Source organism: Triplophysa rosa, linkage group LG16 (assembly GCF_024868665.1).
Source record: "Triplophysa rosa linkage group LG16, Trosa_1v2, whole genome shotgun sequence".
In the NCBI taxonomy this organism is placed as follows: Eukaryota; Metazoa; Chordata; class Actinopteri; order Cypriniformes; family Nemacheilidae; genus Triplophysa; species Triplophysa rosa.
Window position 1 is genome coordinate 18,247,485 of NC_079905.1, and position 20,776 is coordinate 18,268,260.

At 38.5% G+C, this 20,776-nt stretch overlaps 2 protein-coding genes across 2 annotated transcripts in view; both read left to right on the forward strand.

The window, feature by feature from the left end:
• glcci1a (glucocorticoid induced 1a) overlaps positions 1-3,818 on the forward strand; it is a 55,849-nt gene extending 52,031 nt beyond the window's left edge. The window contains exon 8 of the mRNA XM_057354906.1: positions 110-3,818. Within this exon, the coding sequence (XP_057210889.1) occupies positions 110-437 (328 nt within the window). The 3' untranslated portion in view covers positions 438-3,818. The remainder of the gene's footprint in view (positions 1-109) is intronic.
• Positions 3,819-6,154: 2,336 nt separating this feature from the next.
• Positions 6,155-20,776, forward strand: part of rims3 (regulating synaptic membrane exocytosis 3) — a 72,701-nt gene continuing 58,079 nt past the window's right edge. The window contains exon 1 of the mRNA XM_057353970.1: positions 6,155-6,365. The gene's annotated coding sequence lies outside the window, so the exon portion shown is untranslated. The remainder of the gene's footprint in view (positions 6,366-20,776) is intronic.

The following is a 20,776-nucleotide window of genomic DNA, read 5'->3' on the forward strand; positions in this document are numbered from 1 at the left end:
ATAAAAAATAGCATGGTGTAGTATGCAGTACATTAGGACTATCTTTAGACCTCATTTGACTAAAATAAGTTTCCTTGTTTAACATTGGTCTTTTTTCTCTCTTTCTCAGGTCCAGACAATCAGCCACCGTCCCCCTCTTCTCCTGCCCTGACAAAAACAAAGTCAATTTCATCCCCACCGGCTCCGCGTTCTGCCCGGTCAAGCTCCCCGGCTCCCTGCTCCAGCATTCCAGCTCCCAGCAGGAGGACAAGGAGAAACAGGACCCGCAGGCCGGCCCCAGCTCATTATGCCATCTAGCCCCCCAAAATTACCACATGCCCACTCAGGTCTCCACTAGCACGAGTACAGACGACCCTCCAGAATCACTCGCCAGTTCACCCTCCCAACAACAGGAGGCGCCCACGGAATCCCAGCCTCAGAACTTTGGAGTCAGCTAAGCGTGCAGAGCTGGTCTCTGCCGTACCTCGCCGCCACATCGCCCCGTTACCTCCTCTCCCCTCCCTTCTATTTGATGGACCCCACCTTTGTGCTGAATCTTTACTATCTGCATGGCATAGCAACTGTGGCCCGAACAAATCACCAATATGTTCAGAGCAAATGTGGCCATGCCACACTTTTGCGCATCCGAAGAGCTGAGGCATTATGGGAAAAGGCTCCACGGACCTTAGAATATGCAAATCAAAATGGCTTCACTGTTATCTTAAATGAAACAAAGAATTGAGTGAGCTTTAAGAGTCTCATACCGAAGTCTTATTTATTCAATTTGCCTATCAGTAAGTTCAGTCACATTCCAGATATTCCCGTTTCGCTTTTATAGTGTCACATAATACACATGTGGATGTGTTTGCAGGTACGTTTTCATTTGATTCAACGTTGATCCCGAGCAAATCGCACAGCTGTTGTCAAACGCAACTTAGCTTTTGTATGAGCACTAAGCTGACAGCGCAGTGAGGTGTTTTCTTTCAATACACCCTTGATTTATAAGGAAAAATAGACTAAAGGCCCATTCACACTAAGAACGATAACTATAACGTTTATTATATGTGCGATCTGTGACAGCACAAGATAAAGATTTTAAGAGAATAGGAGTCCACCCCAAATATAACAATAAAGGATACGGAGTAATATTATTTTTTGACTGATATATGATTGACAGCCAGACAAAATACATTTACAGTAAGCACATGAGCTTAGAATAAACATAACAATATCATCTGTTGGTTTGGACGCTGATATAGTTTTTGTTTCTGGTGTGAACGGGCCTTAAAGCTTCAAGGAAGGTCTAAATAGTGTCGGGCATGCATTTGATAGTATGTTTAACAATTCATGTGTCGTTTTCTCTTTCAACATCCACAGTATGAATAAGCTCTCACTATCAATATATCTATACATGAAAAATCTATATATAAAGAAAAAAGCTTGTTTGAATTTAAAGCCGTGTATTGCTGTGTTATGTACGTTACGAAGATGCTGTTTACGTTTCTAGGTTCCCCACCCTTTGAGAAAATCGAAGAAAGAGAAAATATTGACTATAGCGAAAGAAAAAAAATATTTTCACATTTGTTGCACAGTGTCCACCCGTGGCCTCGTTTCAGGTGTACCGCTTGATATTTAATCTCAGGTAATTCGGAATGTCCATACACGTATTCAGATTGAGCGCCTTTCACTGTTCCCATTCAATCATTTCCTGCATTTTACAATGATATCCACCTGCAGAGGCAGTTTTTTCATCATAGTCGTGGAGTTGATGGTGGTCATGAGACTGTCGGCTGGAAACTGATGGGCTTCTGCGGCTCTGGAGGTGGATAGGTTTTGCATTTCATGACATTCTGTGTTGGGCAGCGCTGTCTGGATGATGTGCACGTCAGACACACTGTATGTACTAGACCAGACAGAGATCAAACAGACAATATTATTATCTAATGAGAAAAATTACATTCCAGATCACAGGTTTGTAACGTTTCTAGGGCTGTCAAACGGTTCATCTTGATAAATCTCATCCAGAATAAAAGTTTGTGTTTACATAAAATATGTCGTTGTACTGTGCGTATTAATTTTGTATTTATAAACACAAAAGTACACAAACATGTTTGCTCATTTAGAAAATATTTACATGTATTTATTTATATTTACCAATAATTTAAATTGTATATAAATGTTTATTAATGTATTGATGTATTTATAAATACAATATCCACAGTACACAAACATATATTATGTAAACATCAACTTTTATTCTGGGTGCGATTAATCATTTGACAGCCCCTAAACGTTTCTGATGTTGCACAGAAATGGGTAATTACTTTCTACATACAAAGTTGGTTATTCCAAACTAAAAGTCTGATCTCATATTGAACATTAACAAATGTCCACGTCATATTTCATCCCATAATCAAAAGAAAAAATGCCCCCACATCATATTACATTATTACAATCAAATTTTAAAATCATGTAACGTATCTGTAAAACTATATTTCATCATCATATTTTTTCAGATTACAGTAATAACAATGGGACTTTTTTACATTAAATAAATTGGGAGACAGTTTGCCTAATTGTCCTGAAAATAATATCACAATAGATCCTAAAAAATAATTCTTTATTTGTTTATGGGGTTAGCGATACATATTTTCTCGTTATTGGTGTGATTCAACCAAACCCTTTTTGTTTCGGCCTTATTTACACAAAATATGCGTTTAATGAATGAAATAACAACCCACAAGTCTGTCCTCAAACGCTTTTAGTTCAAGAGGAAACACTTGTTTGTCAGGGGCGTCTTTATTACAAACATGTTTATGAAGTATATTGAAAACAAAAGCATGCATTTATGATTATAAATTGACCATCCCTTTGTTTTTTTGTCTCCACATTCCTATTTAATAATCAACATTTTGTCCATGAGAAGGTTACAAGCATGCATGATTTATCAGAGAAGGGTTTTCTCATCTTAAAGCAACATTTTTATAATAACCAAGGTCAAACAATAATGTGTTGTGCTGTCAATCAAAACATGAATTTATCCATCTCATAGAATCAGACACAATAATTCATGATCAATAAAACAGGCTTTTAAAAAGTAAGAAGGCTACATTTTATGCCGCATCTTGTTTTAAAAAAATGACTTTCAGATTCAAACAACTTTGTTGCGAAACATGTGCTATAATGATTTTTGTGGTTTTGCTCACATAAAAATCTGCAAAACTACAACAATAATTTGCATACTGTTTAAATGCTTGAATAGTTAGACCATTTCATCTCCATTCATCTTTGACTCTTAAGCCAAATCAGCACACAACCTGTTGATAAAGCCATCGATCGATAAAACCAGCACTGGTCATTTGACCAGAGCACATTGCTGGCACAATGTTGGCAAGCCATCTGTGGGAAATGAGTTTGTAATTCAGGCTGACCTGCTGTCTGTTCACACACAATGGCAATAAATAATTTTGTTGTCGTGACTGTGTATATCAGTGTGTGATGTGTGTGTGTGTGAATGGAGATGAAAGATATCATTTGGTTTTATAGGGGAAAACTATCAAAGACTTTGAAAAGCAACGTTCAAAATGCTTCGCAAGCATCTCGCCTTCATATGATAAGGATTGTTCTTAATTTCAAGAGAATTATTTGTAAAAGCCTATAGTCTCTTGCAGTCTTGCTATCGAGTGTATGGTCCTGCTGAGTTTGCTGTAAGTTCCGCATAGTCCAATGTCTGTGTGTGGTAACTTCAGCTGACACCATCAACAGACTACACTTTATTCAGCATTTAACCACAAGAGGCAGATCGTTTCTTTAAATCAAGAACAGGAAACTTGTGTCTTATTCAAATAAATATCAGCAGAATTCAATTCCAGTTTCCTTGCCATTACAATTTATTTCTTTAGATATATTTATTTTGTCACCAACCAGAAATCTGGGGAACTGTTAAAACAAAACAAAAAAGAAATAGTGGTTACAAATCCCTGTGATTTTCAGGTTGTGTAAAAAAAGTGTTATACAAAATGTCCAAGTTGCTCTCTGAAGGCTCCGGTAATGACAGAATGGCACAATTTCAAATAAAATAAATAATAATATTATAGTTCACACTGTATTATATTAGTAACCTGTACAATAATCTAATGTAGGAAATAGACTAAAACAGTTAAAGCCAGGTGGATGTAACAGGGATAGTTCACCCAAAATTCTGTCATGTCATTTCGAACATGTGTGACTTTCTTCTGTGGAACAGAAAAGAAGATATTTTGAAGAAGGTTGGTAACCGAACAAGGGCATTGCACGTTCACTTGCATTGGTTTTGTGTCCATACAATAGAAGTGAATGGGTAACGCCATTGTTCGGTTACCAACATTCTTCAAAATATCGTTTTTGTGTTCTGCAGAAGAAATAAAGTCATAAATGTTTGAAATGATGAGAGTAAATGATGACAAAATGTTCGTTTTTCTAAAGCTGGTTTAACTGTCCAAGACTTCAGGCCTTTTGGTAACTTAAAAACCTTTTTTCTTAATGATATGCGTGTTCAAAGATCCATGCAGAGAAAAGCAAAGCCTGATCCATTAGATTGTTTAACGGTATTAGATTCAATAATGGTGTTACTACAGCAGAGGGCGCTATTTCACGGACAACAGATTGACTGTTTGAAAGATTTTCTTGCAAAGGTTTCCGTGAGCAAGGTGCTGAATCAGTGTAGTGACATTGTTAACAAAGATGCTGTGTTCGTGTATATTGAATCTGGTCCTGTCATCTTATAATTGCTCTATAGATTGTGTGTAGGAGGTCTATGTGACGTCTGGCTCAGAGGTTTTACCATTGCTCCGCAGTTTTGAGATGAACTGCTGCTGCTGAACGGAGGTGAAATTCAGCTGACCTTACAATTATGCTGCAGAATGATACACTCAGGTCTATTTATGCTGGTGATATTCAGCAACATTCGCCACTGACAAAACACGTCCAGGTACAAAACCACACAGCCACACAATTATGACATGAATTTCATCATGACACAACCAGATGCCCGCTTTAAATGGTCTGTTACAAGGAAATGATCACTGTTTCCTACCTAATCCGGTTTTCACACAGGATGCTTGCAGACCTGCGACTGCTGTTCTGGTAAGACCTCATCATAGATCATTAATACAGTACGGCTATGAAAACTGTTCTCGGTTTAATGCCGCAAAACAACTCTGACCTCCTTTTCATAACAATAATAACAGTCTTGAATGAGTAAACTACAATATGTTAATATGTAGGGCTCTTAAAATGTTTTGAGTACAGTTTGACCTTGACTAGGCCTACTGCTACATTACTGTCTATTTCTCTGGCAGAACTATATCTCATGCTCTGGGTCACGGATATCAGTTTGTCCTTTAAACTTCCCTGGAACAAGATGAGTTTATAACCATCTTCTCCAATGCATGAATCAAAAATTAAAGAGAAGAAAAAATGAAACATCGCCGAATACTGTACGAAGAAAACAGTCTGATGAGAGGTCAATCTGAGTGACCCCACAGAGAGGATTAGCATTAGGGATTCTTCCCAGCTCACAGACCTTTCCACAGGGACACACCAGCCAAGATTACTCAAACGTGTCTAAGCAAAAGCAAACGTGCTGTTTCATTCATTGATTCTGACGGGACAGAGTCTGGGCCAGCATTAACCAACAGTCCTCACTTTCCAGGTGAGAATTCCCTACTCCGTCACCCATTGATATATGCATAATCCGTACACTTTTAAAATCAAACATGTATCATTATGACATCTCGCATTGCATTTTGTCTTGTGAGGACTTTGAATGATAATTTCAAACTTTCTGTATATAGCTTTATATTTTCACTATGTAACATAGAATATTAATATTGTGAATATACAAGAACAGATGTGTGCGATACATTTTTATTTATTTGCAGGAACATTTATAGAAAGTACACCATAAACGAGTCAACTCTAATAACGTGTGCCTGGTCAGGATGCATGGGTACATGTCATGCATATTAAGATCATTAGAATCCTAATAACCGCTTCTGATCCTGTTGACCCTCGCGCCAGGGGAATAAATATTAGCCCCTCCCAATTATTTGTCGCGTTGTGTCCATCCTCATCACCTCTGGCGCGTCTCCATGGTTACACACCTGCCCCAGTAGTGCCCAGCGGGTCAGGTGTGTAACCATGGAGACGCGCTCGCTGTGAGGAGGCTGATCAGCAGCTGCAGCCGCTCTCCAGTCAGTCTCTCAGTAGCGATCTGTAGATGCAGCACGGCCACCCGCACATAAAACCAACCCAAACAATGACATTAACTACAACGGTAAGACAGATTCACACCATCATCTGACAACTTTCAACGATCCTGCGCTTCTTCTGCTCGCTGTTTGCCGGTAAGTGTTTTATCTGGAGTCGCAAATCAAGGCAGATTATGCACTGACATCATGTTAATAGACCAAATCTGCTATTTAAAGGCAACTAATGCAGCTAATTCTCATCCGCAGACATGCGCCGCTATTTTAATGTATCTGCGAAAAAATGCGTTTTGCAAACTGAATTTGCACATTTTGTGCGTTGCATAAATATTGCAAGTCCTGCTGGATCTATTTTCGGTGCTGTCTCTATGCGATCTGTTTACAATTTCTGAACCGCATCCATTTGAAAATATTTCATGTTTTGGTTTTTCACTAATATAGTTAATACGTAGGCTATATAATATAGTTTTTCTTGAATATATCGTCGTGTTTGTTTGAATAAGATCTCTTTTTTTAGAGTTTCGAGAGGTTGTGGGTATAGTGCCCTCCACTGCATTCTCTCAAGTGGGACTTTTTGAGCCAAAACAGTGTCTAATATAATAACAATTTGAACTGATATTTCACATCTCTACCTCACTGAACACTTTGGGTGTGTCTTTTTAATAGGCTGTTGGTTCTTATTAGCCTGTACACATTGCTTTTTGTATAAATATTTAAATGCTGAATTATATCTGAACGTCATGCATGTTGAATTGTCAGTGCGACTTTTTTGTAAGGTCAACTATTTCTCCGTTGATTTTTTTCATCACACTTATTTCTCAGTGTCTGGTATTTAATAGCTGTTTGACTGACAAGTGTGATTGTGTTATTGAGGGTCTGTTGAGTGTTCAGTTTGTAGAACTCAATAGGCAGCTAATCGGCTTAACCTGTTGTATCTATGATTGGATCAGTGATACACTTTGTTCCAGTAATACTGTTAAATCCATAAAGCGTCTGAAGGCCACAAGGGCTAGAGAATGGGCGGTTACACCTTTCACTAATTTAAGTACACCCATCCATTCTCAGAGAGCTATACACGAGGGCAGTAAACCCGCTGGATTTATAGGTTTGTTCACAGCTGCCAGACTGTTTGGAGCCTACACACTGATGTAAGGTCAAAGGCAAGGCATTAGGGTTTAATGGGTTGCTTTTATCAAGAAATGCTATAGCTATTCACATCTGATGATGATGCTCAGATATAATTTAGCTATGTACTTGTCTGGCGGCCATCTAGTTGTTCATCCTTTGGATATTTTTGAACCCACAGCTAACAGAGTGAAAAATGATCCGTTGCACTTATTTTCATTATCATCCAGTGCTCATGAGCCCAGATTCGTATGCAAGTTTATTTGTGAACTGGGCTTGAATACAAGCTGAAGGTATGCTGCCGTGCATTTGTGATGTATAGGTTTTGTTGAGTTTGGTTCAGAAAGGTGTTGATTAGATTCTATTGTCATTTTTTAAGCTGTTGTGTCATTTAGCAACTATTTTGTAAAGTGTTATTCTGTTCCTGTCAGTAGGATGTTCAAGCACATTTCAAACAAGTTTGTTTTTCTTGATACCGTACATTAATTTCTTCACAGCGTGGCATAGAAGAGCCATTTTTGGTTCCGCAAAGAACCATACAGTCAAAGGTTCTTTAAAGATCCATCTCATTCTAACTTTTTCATAATCTGAAGAAAAATAACCTTTTTTTCACCACAAAGAACCTGCCCCAGGTTGAGCATTTTTCAACTCTTGGTGCCCGGTTGAACGCCGCTCTGAGCGCGGAAAAAAACAACAGCTGCTCGTGTTTTCAAAATATGCGGCGTTTCTATTGGAAACAATTGAAAAAACACGCCGTACGCTGGCAGAAATGCCTCGATGGACACAGCCCCTTATGAAACCAAAAGGTTCTTCTATGGCATCGAAGAACCTTTTGAAACACCTTGATTTGATTAATCAGGAAATTACAAAATAGCCATTTCTAACTATTTTACAAAGTATAATTCATATGATTTTTTTGTGTTGTGTTCTGTGTGTGTTTTCACGTATGCAATGGTTAGGTTCAGGGATGGTGCTTCATTGTTGCTTATTCTAATAATCACACATTTTCTACTATATTGACAAAGTATGTACTATGATCAGTGTTGGGTGTAACTAGTTACTAAGTAATTAGTTACTGTAATTTAATTACTTATACCTTGAAAAGGTAAAGTAAGGGATTATTCTTGTTTTTACTGTAATTTAATTACAGTTACTTCTGATGTAATTAAACTAAATACTGTGTAATATATTCAATAGTGGAAATGACATCTAAATTATAAGTCTAACTTTAAAATGTTTGCTGTAATGTATCCTTCTCACATTTGAATACTTTGGTTGGTTAATAAGAATAATTTATGTTGTTATTTATTATTTATTTGAATGAATTAAATAAGCCGTTTCACGTCTATCCTTGAATCAATTCTAATCAAGCTTGATGTAGGATATAGAAAGTAATTAGTAATAAGTAATTAAATACTTTTTAGAGAGAGTAATTTGTACAGTAATCTAATTACACTATTGAATATGTAATTAGTAACTAGTAATTAATTCCTTTTTCAGAGTAACTTACCCAACACTGACTGTGATGCAATTGCAAATTTGTGTAAAGTATGTTAACTTGCAACCTAATGTGAGCTTTGTGATTTAGTCTCTTTAAAATAAATCCTTTATCGTGTGATAATTATACGCACTTGCATGTACAGAATACGGCACCTCAAGAACACTTGGAAGTATTTAGATTAGGGGTTTGACTGCAAATCTTGTTTTTGTTGATGCCCTATGTCAGCATCTTTCTCCAATAATTGAGGCATCGGCTGGGATTAAACGCACAAGCAAAGGGCACATTAAATATGCAGCTACTCTGTGGTCAACTGCAACCCTTATATGCCGAGTGCTGTCACTCATCATTTTTTGTCTGCAACCGTCTCTACCCCATCTTTCTCCTGCTAATGTACATTTTTGGACCGTTTTAAAGGATTTCATATTCAGTGCTGTGTAAAACTTAGTGAGAGAGTGTGAAAATAAACATAAGAGAAGTATAAATCAGTGTGAATCTGCTCCTAGATGAATCAATGTTCTTTGATCTGCCACCCGAACTGAAGAGCTCACACTCACCCTGGAGAATTCACTCAATATTTACTGCGAAACCAGGGGAAAAGATAAGAAAATGAAAAGAAGAGTGGTAAGAGAGAGGGAAGTAATGACTTTTTTTTAAATAATAACTTCATTTTCGTTTACATTTATCTAACCAGACAACAGTGCCTCTTGATATTTTCCTTTTTGCTCTTATGTAAAACCTGGGAGGTTGCTAGGGAGTTGCTAAGGTGTTTTAAGTGTTTGTTAGGATGCTGTTTCTGTGATGTGCTGGACGGTCACCAGAATGTAAAAAAGGTCTTAACCAAGTGCAGAGCATTGACAGACATCTTTTCCATTTTAATTTCCGTGCTTGTCCATCTATGCCACATGGCTGTACATTACAAGTTACAAAGCTACAAACCATCTCAAGTCAGATGTGGATTATTTAGACCTGATATCTTTGACTTCTGATCAGTAAGGTTTTCCATGATGTGTTGTTTAAAGCCACAATGTGGAATATTTGGACCGCTAGATGGCGCACTTTCGAAAAACAAAAGGCGAAGCTAAATGACGTTATGTAGGAGAGTGGAATTATGGGACATGTCGTTTTCACCATCCAGAGGCGTATGGAGATCGCCCATCATGTTCACGGACGAGGTAATGAATGAATTTTATTTTATGTCATAGTAATGAATTAGCTTGCAAGAAACGTGGAATGTAATGCTACGTTAGCCCGCGACTGATATTGGACTTTGTCAATTGATTTGGTAGTGTAATGCTACACAGTTTTACCTGTTTGAAACAGTCATACAGTCGTCGTTTAAAAAGTAAATTGGAACGAACCCACAGTATTTACAAGTTATTGGCTACATATTTTTGTGCGACATATACTGTATTTCATAGGGTAACTGCATAACTATTCAAATAATCTGTGCATGAGTATTTCGGGAACAATAAAAAAATGTGCTTACCTGTCTATTAAAACACATGCGAGAGCGGAGTCTCTGTCGAGTCCAAGTTGGCCGCGAAGCTCTCTCCATTTAGAAAACGCCACGCCGATATTAATCCTTGTTTTATTTCTTTGTTTGTCCATAAGCCTGCTTGCCTCATTTGGCCTATGTTTACACTTTTTTGTGTTTCCTTTACTCGCCAAAGAGTAATCGTGATCCATAATAACAGAACAACAGATGCTGCGTCCCAGATGCTGTATAACCACTTCCGCATTTGCGTGTTGCCTTAGTTACTACAACCGGAAACTGAGGGTAGTGCGGAGCAGCGGATATTAAGTCACTGATATGCGACAAATACAAGGGAGACAAGGGACGGGCCATTATTTTAAATAGGAATTTCTCTGGATTTGCACATTCTTGGGAACATTTTGGATAATGTAAGTACACAACTGCATGAAATATATCACGCTGTGCAAGTGATTTTTAGATATTTCATAACAAAATTATTCCATATTGTGGCTTTAAAGCTGAAATACACAGATATATGTGATATGCTTAAGTTGGTCATTTTTTATAGATGGTTTAAGCGGCAACAACAGATATGAACGTTATGTGGCCCAAACTTAACTTCCGGTAGACCTCTTCAAAGAATCAATAACTGTTGAGTAGTTTTAAATTGAATTAAATACAACAAAATATTAATATAAAATCAATCTAAAATAAATTGTTATATTAGCCACTAGCCAGACTGATAACCAAACATCAACTGGACAAATCCGAGGAACCCGTCTATTTTTGTTACTTTTAAAACTCTTCAATTTTTTATTTTTGACTTTTTTTCATGTTTTATGTTGTTTTTCATTCCAAATGGAAAATGAGAATATAGAGTTTTCACATTTTCATTTGTGAATTTTTAACACTGAAAGGCAGCTGCAGGCGCATTGAATTATAGTCATGGCAACCAGATGCCTTGTAGACTGATTTGTCTGCAAATTAACTTGCAAAGTTTTCTTCTTCTGTAAATGATTCCAGAGACAAAAGCTAGAGGACAGTGATGACATTTAATTTGATAGATAAAGGTGAGTTATGAGACTAACAGCTGAAACTGTGACATTTTTACATTTGCTAAAAATTTTTGGGACGCCATGACAGACCTTGTGAAAGCGGAACCGTCTGGTCACCTTATCCAAAAGTGAATGTTTAATATTAATGGTATACATTTCTGTGGATATCATGTTCACATCATATCACAAACCTGCTTTAATTCTCATTTTCTCTCTCTCTCTCTCTCTCTCTCTCTCGCTCTCACACACACACACACACGCACACACACACACACACACACACACACACACACACGCACACGCGCACACGCGCACACACACACACACACACAAACTTCCTTTAGCTGTATGTGTGTGCAGGTTGGCCATGTCTAAGACAAATTTTTGCAAATGTTTTTAAAAATAGTTGGCCTCATTAGACATTTAAAGTAGTCCTCACTTTTTAAAAATACCATAAATTGGCAAATCATGATGTTTTGATTTACTGTTTTGAAATCAAATCATTTCAGCAGTTTCTGTCAGGGTAAATGTAATTATTGTATTAGTATATAAACTGCTGTATCTATGAGCACACCATACTAATAAAGCTTTTAAGGCCTATGTGTGTGTGTGTGGACTTGCTTTTTATATGTTAGTGGGGACCTAAACCTGAATGAACACCAACTCATAGGGACCCGTGTCACTGTGGGGACCAAAATTGAGGTCCCCACGGGCACAAAAGCTTATAAATTGTACAGAACGATAATTTTTGAAAATCTAAAAATGCAAAAAGTTTTCTACGACCTTTAGGTTTAGGGGTTGGGTAAGGGGTAGGGGATAAAATATACAGTTTGTACAGTATACAACTCATTACACCTATGGACTGTTCCCACGGAGATAATAAAACATTCCTGTGTGTGTGTGCGTGTGTGTGTGCGTGTGTGTGTGTGTGTGTGTGTGCTGTGCGTGCGTGCGTGCGTGCGTGCGTGTGTGTGTGTGTGTGTGTGTGTGTGAGCGTGACTGTATCATTACTCATAGCGTGACACAGCACAGCTCGTGCAGTGACAGGAACCCCACAGACACCATGTTCACACATCCTCTTCATATCTCTTTTCTCACTCTCAAGTGTGATGTACAAGGGACCCGACCTATAATCCCTGGCAGTGTGTGGCTTTAAATGAGAAATAAAATAAAAATCCCATATGTGATGCCAAAATAAAAATCAATGGAAAAGATCTTTTAAAAGCTCAATCTTTCTGATGCCAAGGCTTTAAAACATATTCTTTCTTTTGGTTAAATTCAGGAATGAGGAAATGTTTTCCTCAACCAGTTGACTGATTAATAGGTGTAATTACTTATATCCACTGCCCAGAAAACAACAAGGCCAAAAACGATTATAATTTTTAAGTCTAATTTGTTTAATTTGTCACTCGATTACTCACATAAGTCACATGTTCACCCTGACAGCAAAGTAAATGCAGTGGCCATACAGCACCTTAAACAAAGCCTCTAATATGATCTCCGCATCTCCAGTGACTACAGAAAAGTGTTTGAGTTTTAAACCAAAAGGACCTCAAACGGCAGAGATTTTTGTCAACGTCACCCCAAAGAGGTCATATAATAAATCTTATCTCTCTAACCCATAAAAAGAAGCATTAGGAGATAATGTGTTGAGCACAGGCCCAAATTAAGACGTCCCTGTATGGTGAAGTGGGTTAACGGGACAGTGATGGATGGCCTGGCCCGTTTTCTTTGGTGACTAATAATGACCCCTTCACTTCTCTGAGGTTTGGACTCCGCAGAGAGACTGATTGAGAGCGCCTATGGAGGGTCATCTTAGCGTTTTCATTTGTAAACTGCTCCTCTTAAGGACCCAGCTCTGCTGAAGTCCAGAAATGTGTGACAATACCAGCTTTCTCCAACTCAACTCAACTTTATTTATATAGCGCTTTTACAATTTTCATTGTTACAAAGCAGCTGCACATGAGACACATTGACTACAAGCAAAACAATCAAAGTTGTACCTGCAAAAACAAGAAAAGGTTGAAAACACAGACACAGAGACACACACACGGATGCGCACGCACACACACACAACACACACACACACACACACACACACACGTACGTACACAGACAAGTACGCACACACACACACACACACACACGCTCAGTGAGAGCACACATTTAGGATAAAGGAGAGAGAAGCACAGGTCAAATATAACAGATAATAAATTCCTATATGCAATATTAATTAAGTAAAACTTTAAGATTCTAAAGCAGCCCCCCCGGTCAGGCAGATAGTGCAAAAACAGTATGCAAACGGTGGCGAGGAACCCAAAACTCTAATCGAGAAAAAAAACCTCAGGAGAACCCAGGCCCAACCAGGGGATTCCAGTTCCCCTCTGGCAAAAGCTGCTGCCTCTGCACAAGCTCCAGAGAACTTGCACAACAAGGCTAAATAAAATAAATAAACTTAATAATAAAATAAATTATAGTTTAAGATTATCATTAATAATCTAATAGCATTTGAAATTTTGTGGTGAAGACATGTCAAGAGACCGCGTCCTTCTTTATCCAGCTCTATCATCTCAGCTCTTGTCAGGTCCCCACTTCCCATTCTCCGCTCTACCATCAGGTCAGGCCATGAACTGCATCCTGCTCGCTGTGGTAACCTTGGAACAATGAGACAAGACTGGCTGAGAGTAGAGTACTGTTCTGTACTCTTTGATGCAACAAGTACATCAGTTGTGTTTTTGGTTCCGGTTGATCTAACTAATGCAGCCTAAACCCTCTGAAGATTTATATTATGGAAGAGTAGTGTATGCAAGATTAAAAAGATGCGTCTTTAGTCTAGATTTAAACTGACAGAGTGTGTCTGCCTCCCGGACAGTGCAGGGAAGACTATTCCAAAGTTTAGGCGCTAGATAGGAAAAGGATCTACCACCTGCACTTGATTTTGAAATTCTAGGTATTACCAACTGACAGGACGCCTGAGAGCGTAATGCACGTGAAGGACTGTAATACAAAAGGAGTTCATTCAAGTACTGAGGAGCTAAACCATGTAAGGCTTTATAGGTAATAAGCAAGATTTTAAAGTTAACGCGATGCTTTATAGGTAACCAGTGCAAGGTTGACAGAACCGGGCTAATATGTTCATACTTTTTTGTACGTGTAAGAACTCGAGCTGCCGCGTTTTGGACCAATTGGAGTTTTTGTAATAAGCCTGCAGGGCAACCACCTAACAGTGCATTACAGTAATCTAGTCTTGATGTCATGAATGCATGAATTAACTTCTCTGCATCTGAGATTGACAGCATATGACGTAGTTTAGATATATTCTTAAGATGGAAAAACGCAATTTTACAGGTGTTGGCGACGTGGCTCTCAAATGACAGATTACTATCGAATAGAACGCCAAGATTCTTTGCTGACGACGAGGGTTTTATGGAACATCCGTCAATAGTTAAACAGTATTCTTGGTTGTTACTTATAGCAGTTTTCGGTCCAATAAGTAACACTTCCGTTTTGTCCGAGTTCAGTAATAAAAAGTTGTTACTCATCCAGTTTTTTATATCGACTATGCATTCCATTATTCGATGGAACTGCTGTGTTTCATGAGGCTTCGAGGAAATATAAAGTTGAGTATCATCAGCATAACAGTGAAAGCTAACTCCGTGTCGCTTTATTATATCTCCTAGAGGTAGCATGTATAATGCGAAGAGCAGAGGCCCTAAGACTGAGCCCTGTGGTACACCGTACTGGACTTGCGATTTGCGTGACACCTCATTGTTTATTGCTACAAATTGAAAACGGTCGGATAAATAAGATTTAAACCATTTCAAAGCTATTCCCTTAATGCCGACATAATTTTCGAGTCTATGTAGGAGTGTGCTGTGGTCAATGGTATCGAATGCAGCACTAAGGTCTAGCAGCACCAATAACGAGATACAACCTCGGTCAGACGCCAATAGCAGATCATTTGTAACTCTGATCAAAGCAGTCTCTGTACTGTGACATGCTCTAAATCCAGACTGGAATTCTTCATTGATGTCATTCCTTTGGAGGAAGGAGCATAATTGAGTTGAAACTACTTTTTCCAGAACTTTAGATATGAAAGGTAGATTCGATATAGGCCTGTAGTTCCTTAGTTCTCTAGGGTCGAGTTGGGGTTTTTTGACAAGGGGCCTTATAACAGCCACCTTATATGCTTTAGGCACATGTCCTAATGTCAGAGATGAGTTAATAATACCAAGAAGAGGATCTATAATTTCTGGGAGCATCTCTTTCAGTAGATTTGTAGGTATAGGGTCTAGTATGCATGTTGTTGATTTAGATGATCTAATAATTTTAGACAGCTCATCTTGATCTACGGTATAAAATAATTGCATTTTCTCCTTAAGGGCGCTGTAGTTAGTTTGTTCAGCGGGTTTCACTTCTGATTGCATTGTTATAATTTTTTCTCTAATATCTTGGATTTTATATGTGAAGTAGTTCATAAATTCATCACTGCTATGCTGATATACAGGATCAGAAGTCACTGACGATTTATTTTTTGTTAATTTAGCCACCGTGTTAAATAAAAACCTAGGGTTGTGCTGGTTTTCTTCTATTAGTGATGAAAAGTAGGCGGATCTAGAAGTTTTTAGGGCTTTCCTGTATTTTCGAATACTATCCTTCCATGCTGTACGAAATACCTCTAATTTAGTTTTCTTAAAGTTGCGCTCCATTTTTCGGGCCGCTTTCTTTAGAGCCTGAGTGTGTTCATTATACCACGGTGTGGGGCTGCCATTTTTAATCTTCTTTAAACGTAGTGGAGCAACTTTGTCTAGCGTTACCGAGAAGGTGGAATTAAAATTTTCAGTGGTAATGTCAAGATCTTCAACGTTATTTCTCATGATTTGAGACAATTCGGGCAGATTATCGAGAAACGCATCTTTGGTAGTTGAAGTTATTGTTCTACCATATTTGTAACAATGAGTTTTATTTGCAGCCGTAGGCCAGTGAAGCAAACATAATACCAGATAATGATCCGAAATGTCTTCACTCTGCTGAAGGATTTTAACGTCGTCCACATTTATACCGTAAGACAGTATTAAATCTAAAGTATGATTACGAAGGTGAGTGGGTCCTGACACATGTTGACTAATGCCCATGGAGTTAAGAGTGTCTTTGAAAGCCATTCCTAAGGCATCTGTAACGTTATCTACGTGGATGTTAAAGTCACCAACGACAAGGAGTCTATCTGCGGCCAGTACTAGTTCTGATAAGAACCCACCAAATTCTTTAATAAAATCTGTGTGGTGCCCTGGAGGCCTATATACAATAGCTAGAATCAATTTAAAAAGTGTTTTATCTTTAGTATTAGGTGTTGAAACATGAAGAACCATGACTTCAAAAGAATTATATTTAGAGTTCGACTTCTGGGAAATGCTAAGAGAGTTATTGTAAAGTGCTGCGACACCTCCCCCTCTGCCTTTTAGACGAGGCTCGTGTTTATAATAATAATCTTGGGGGACAGATTCATTTAAAGCAATATAATCATCTGGTTTTAGCCATGTTTCTGTCAAACAGAGCATGTCTATTTTATGATCTGTTATCATATCGTTAACAAAAAGTGCTTTATTAGAGAGAGATCTAATATTTAGCAATCCGAGTCGTAACAGTTGATTATCTGTATTTTGTTCATGTTTAGTTTGTTTAACGTTTATTAAATTACTTTCAAGAGGTTTACGCATTATTTTATGTTTGCTAATCCGGGGGACAGACACAGTCTCTATTTTGTGATGTTTGGGAGAACGGATTACTACATGTTGTACATTTTGTGTATTCTGCGACGTGAGACGGCAAGCAGACAGTTGGTTAAGCCATACTGTCTGCTCCCTGACCTGGGCCCCAGCGAGTCAAGTTTTAGCATTAGCATTAAGACTTTTTGCCATATTTCTAGACAGGATGGAAGTCCCAGCCCAGGAGGGATGGAGACCATCTCGTTTCAACAGGTCAGGTCTGCCCTCAAAACTCTTCCAGTTATTTATAAAAACTATATCATTCTGCAGGCACCACTCAGACAACCAGCCATTTAGTGATGATAATCTGCTATAAATCTCATCACCACGATAAGCATTGAGGGGGCCAGAGAATATTACAGTGTCTGACATCATGCTTGCGAGCTCACACACCTCTTTAATGTTATCTTTTGTGATCTCCGATTGACGGAGTCGAACATCATTTGTGCCGACGTGAATGACAATCTTACTGAATTTACGATTAGCCTTAGCCAGCACATTTAAATTTGACTTGATGTCAGGCGCTCTGGCTCCCGGTAAACATTTGACTATGGTGGCTGGTGCCTCTATGTTAACGTTCCGAACAATAGAATCACCGATAACTAGGGCACTTTCAGCAGGTTTCTCAGTCGGTGCGTCACTGAGCGGGGCAAACCTGTTCGAGACTGTAATCGGAACGGTCGAGTGATGTTTTGTCCTGCGACTACGCCGTCTCACAGTCACGAAGTTTCCCAGCTGCGGAGGATTTTCAACCGGAACCGAGCTGTGTGCGCTAATGTTGCTCGCATCCAAAGTGTTTTCTATCGTCGTTAAACTCTTACTATCCTCAGATAAAGATTGGATGCGAGACTCTAATTCTAAGATCTTCTCTGTCAGCCTAACTATTTCCCTGCATTTATCGCATATAAAGCCCTCGCAGCTGACAGAGAAGGCTAAGCTAAACATATGACATGAGGTGCAAGTAACAATAATAGGAATAGAAGCCATAACTCACCGGATTTGAAGTGCAATTCCAACTTACCAAGGTTGCTCGATGGATCGTAGTATACTCGCTTAAAAAGAGAAACAGTTAGCACACAAGACAAACCAGAGGCAAGATGATATTCCACAGTGTGAACAGAAAGCAAGCTAACACGCTATTGCTATGCTAACAGCGTTAAGTTAACTATCACTTTTGGTTTAGACTCTTCCAAGTAAATAACAGGAACAGGGTTATTGAGATATCAGGATAAGTTAGCAACGACAATAATAATTAACGATAATAAAATACACTAATATTAGAGCGAAGTGGTAAGCGCACTGATACAAACAAGCTGCCGGCAGCGATGCAGGAAACAGGAAGCATTCTCCAACGTGAATTTGCTGATACAAGCTGGTTTATGCTGAATCTTGCTGGTTTGGTTCTGATGGACCAGCACTACAATAAAACTAAGCTGACCTGTGCAGAAGTTAAAGGAAGAGCTCACAGGAAAATAAAATGACATGGTAATTTACTCACCCCATATGTCTTTCTTTCTTTAGCCAAAGCAAAATGATCAATTCACTGCTGAAAAAGCAATAGAAGAGATCCGTGCTAAAAAAAGCAATAGAAACCCAACAGAACAGAAATTCTAATGGTTTCCATTAAAATACCATTATGAACCATTAGCTTTGATGATTTTAAAGGGATTTGTATTGGTTTTAATGGAAACTGTAATGGTTCTACTGGTGTGTGATGGAATCTATTGCTGGGATGTTGAATTCTATTGGAATAATGCCCAAAACACACTACAAAAAGGAATTTTGTAATGGTTTTAATGGAAAAAAGGTAATTGTTCATAATGGTATTTTAATGGAAATCATTAGAATTTCTGTAATGGTTTCTGTTGGGTTTCTATTGTTTTTTTCAGCAGAGACCGCATAGTTTCAAATAAATCCAATACCTTCCCATTATAACCATGCAATCCATTACGTTTTCCATTGTGATTTGGGCAGGGTTCTGTTGTTTTCTTCAACTGGGTAATTGTGTCCTTTTTATTTTTTTGGTCAACTGTTTGTTTAATGATATTTATAAAACACAATTTAATTAGTTGTGCTTTATACAAAAAAGTATAGTGGCTAGAGTAGCTTTTCAACACGAAAACAGGAGCAATTTTTCACCTGTAACAGCATCAGTTATGTTGGGGATCAGTCAAAATCTAGATCTAGTTGCGTATTGTGTCAGTCTAACCAGACTGACCTTGGTGTTAAAAGGTTTTGTGTTGAGGATATTGTGGGCCTATAACGTTTTTATGGTTTAAGAACAGTTAAGGGGTCCGGCCTCAAAATGATCGGGCACTTGGTCTCTTACGAGTATCGGCACTGTGTCAGCGGAAAATGGGTGTTTGTGATTCAGGGTGTACAAGGTTCCCGTTCTACAAAACCCCGTCAGGACACTGTAAATGAAAAGGATCCGCTTCATCTGTCACAGTTTGATCCCAAAAGTGGCACACTTTGTCTGTGCGACACGGGTCATCAAGGGTGATGTCTTTCTGCCTTGACTGTCTCACAAATGTTAACACGCTTTCTGCAGTGAGACGTTTGATGAAAGGTGCCATCTTAATCTGTCTGAACTCATCTGCGCCCACATGGTTAAGACCCCAAGCATGGGCCACGGGTCACTTTGAATGGCATTGCTGGCTCATTTCGATCCGTTGTTCCTCATTCATCTCTCCCGGCCATTCATACCCCATGCAGACCCAAACCAAACTGATTACTATGATATAGCCTAACTGTGCTTTCTTTTCATTTCAAAGGAGTGTTAGTGCCGATCCAGCTCTAAATTATGATTATTATCACTCAGGGAGGCAAACTGATTCATTTCCAAGAGGGAGGCGGCTGTGGACCCAGAAACACTACAGCTGATATGAGGAAAGGCAGATCAAAGCATTGAGTGTATAGAGGAGGGGGCAGGGGAGCGAGAAAAAGAGAACAGGAGCATCAAAAAACAAGCAGGCAGATGCTGTTCACAGAGACAGATAAAGATGGCAGATGGATTACATTTTTTATTCACTGATTTAATTCACCGAGCAACTGAACTCGAGCCACAAACCTCCACTGCATTGTGGGAAAGCTAAATCTGGAGAGAACGCAGCTGCCTTTTCACCTGCAGGAGAAGGATTTTATTTGTCAGCACTTCAGATGTCTCAGTCCTACCTGTAAATAATTCATCAGGTCAGCATAATCGTGAGCCTGTGAATGTTTTATGTCCATTAGAGTTGAGCCAAACCAAACTGGAGAAACATGTGGAACAGATCAGCTGTTTGAAATCCATATCTCGGTGCTTAATGTGTAAGAATTTGTTTATTTTACCATCTATGAGTATATACAGTATGGAATACTTTGTTCTGATTGGCCAGGTCAACTATTCCCATGTAATGACCACAAAAAACTAATAACGCACGGTCATTTGGGTACTGTGAGTTATAATAATTTATTCAAATTTTATGGATTTATTATCAATTAAATATATAAATATGTATTGTTAACAACATATCGCTGCTGTCCTTCTGAAACCTTGTCTCTCCACATTTCATGATTTTTCATTTTCAATTACAATCATTATTATTAGTCACCCTTTATGTTTGTCACTGGGTTTTGCAAATATCTTA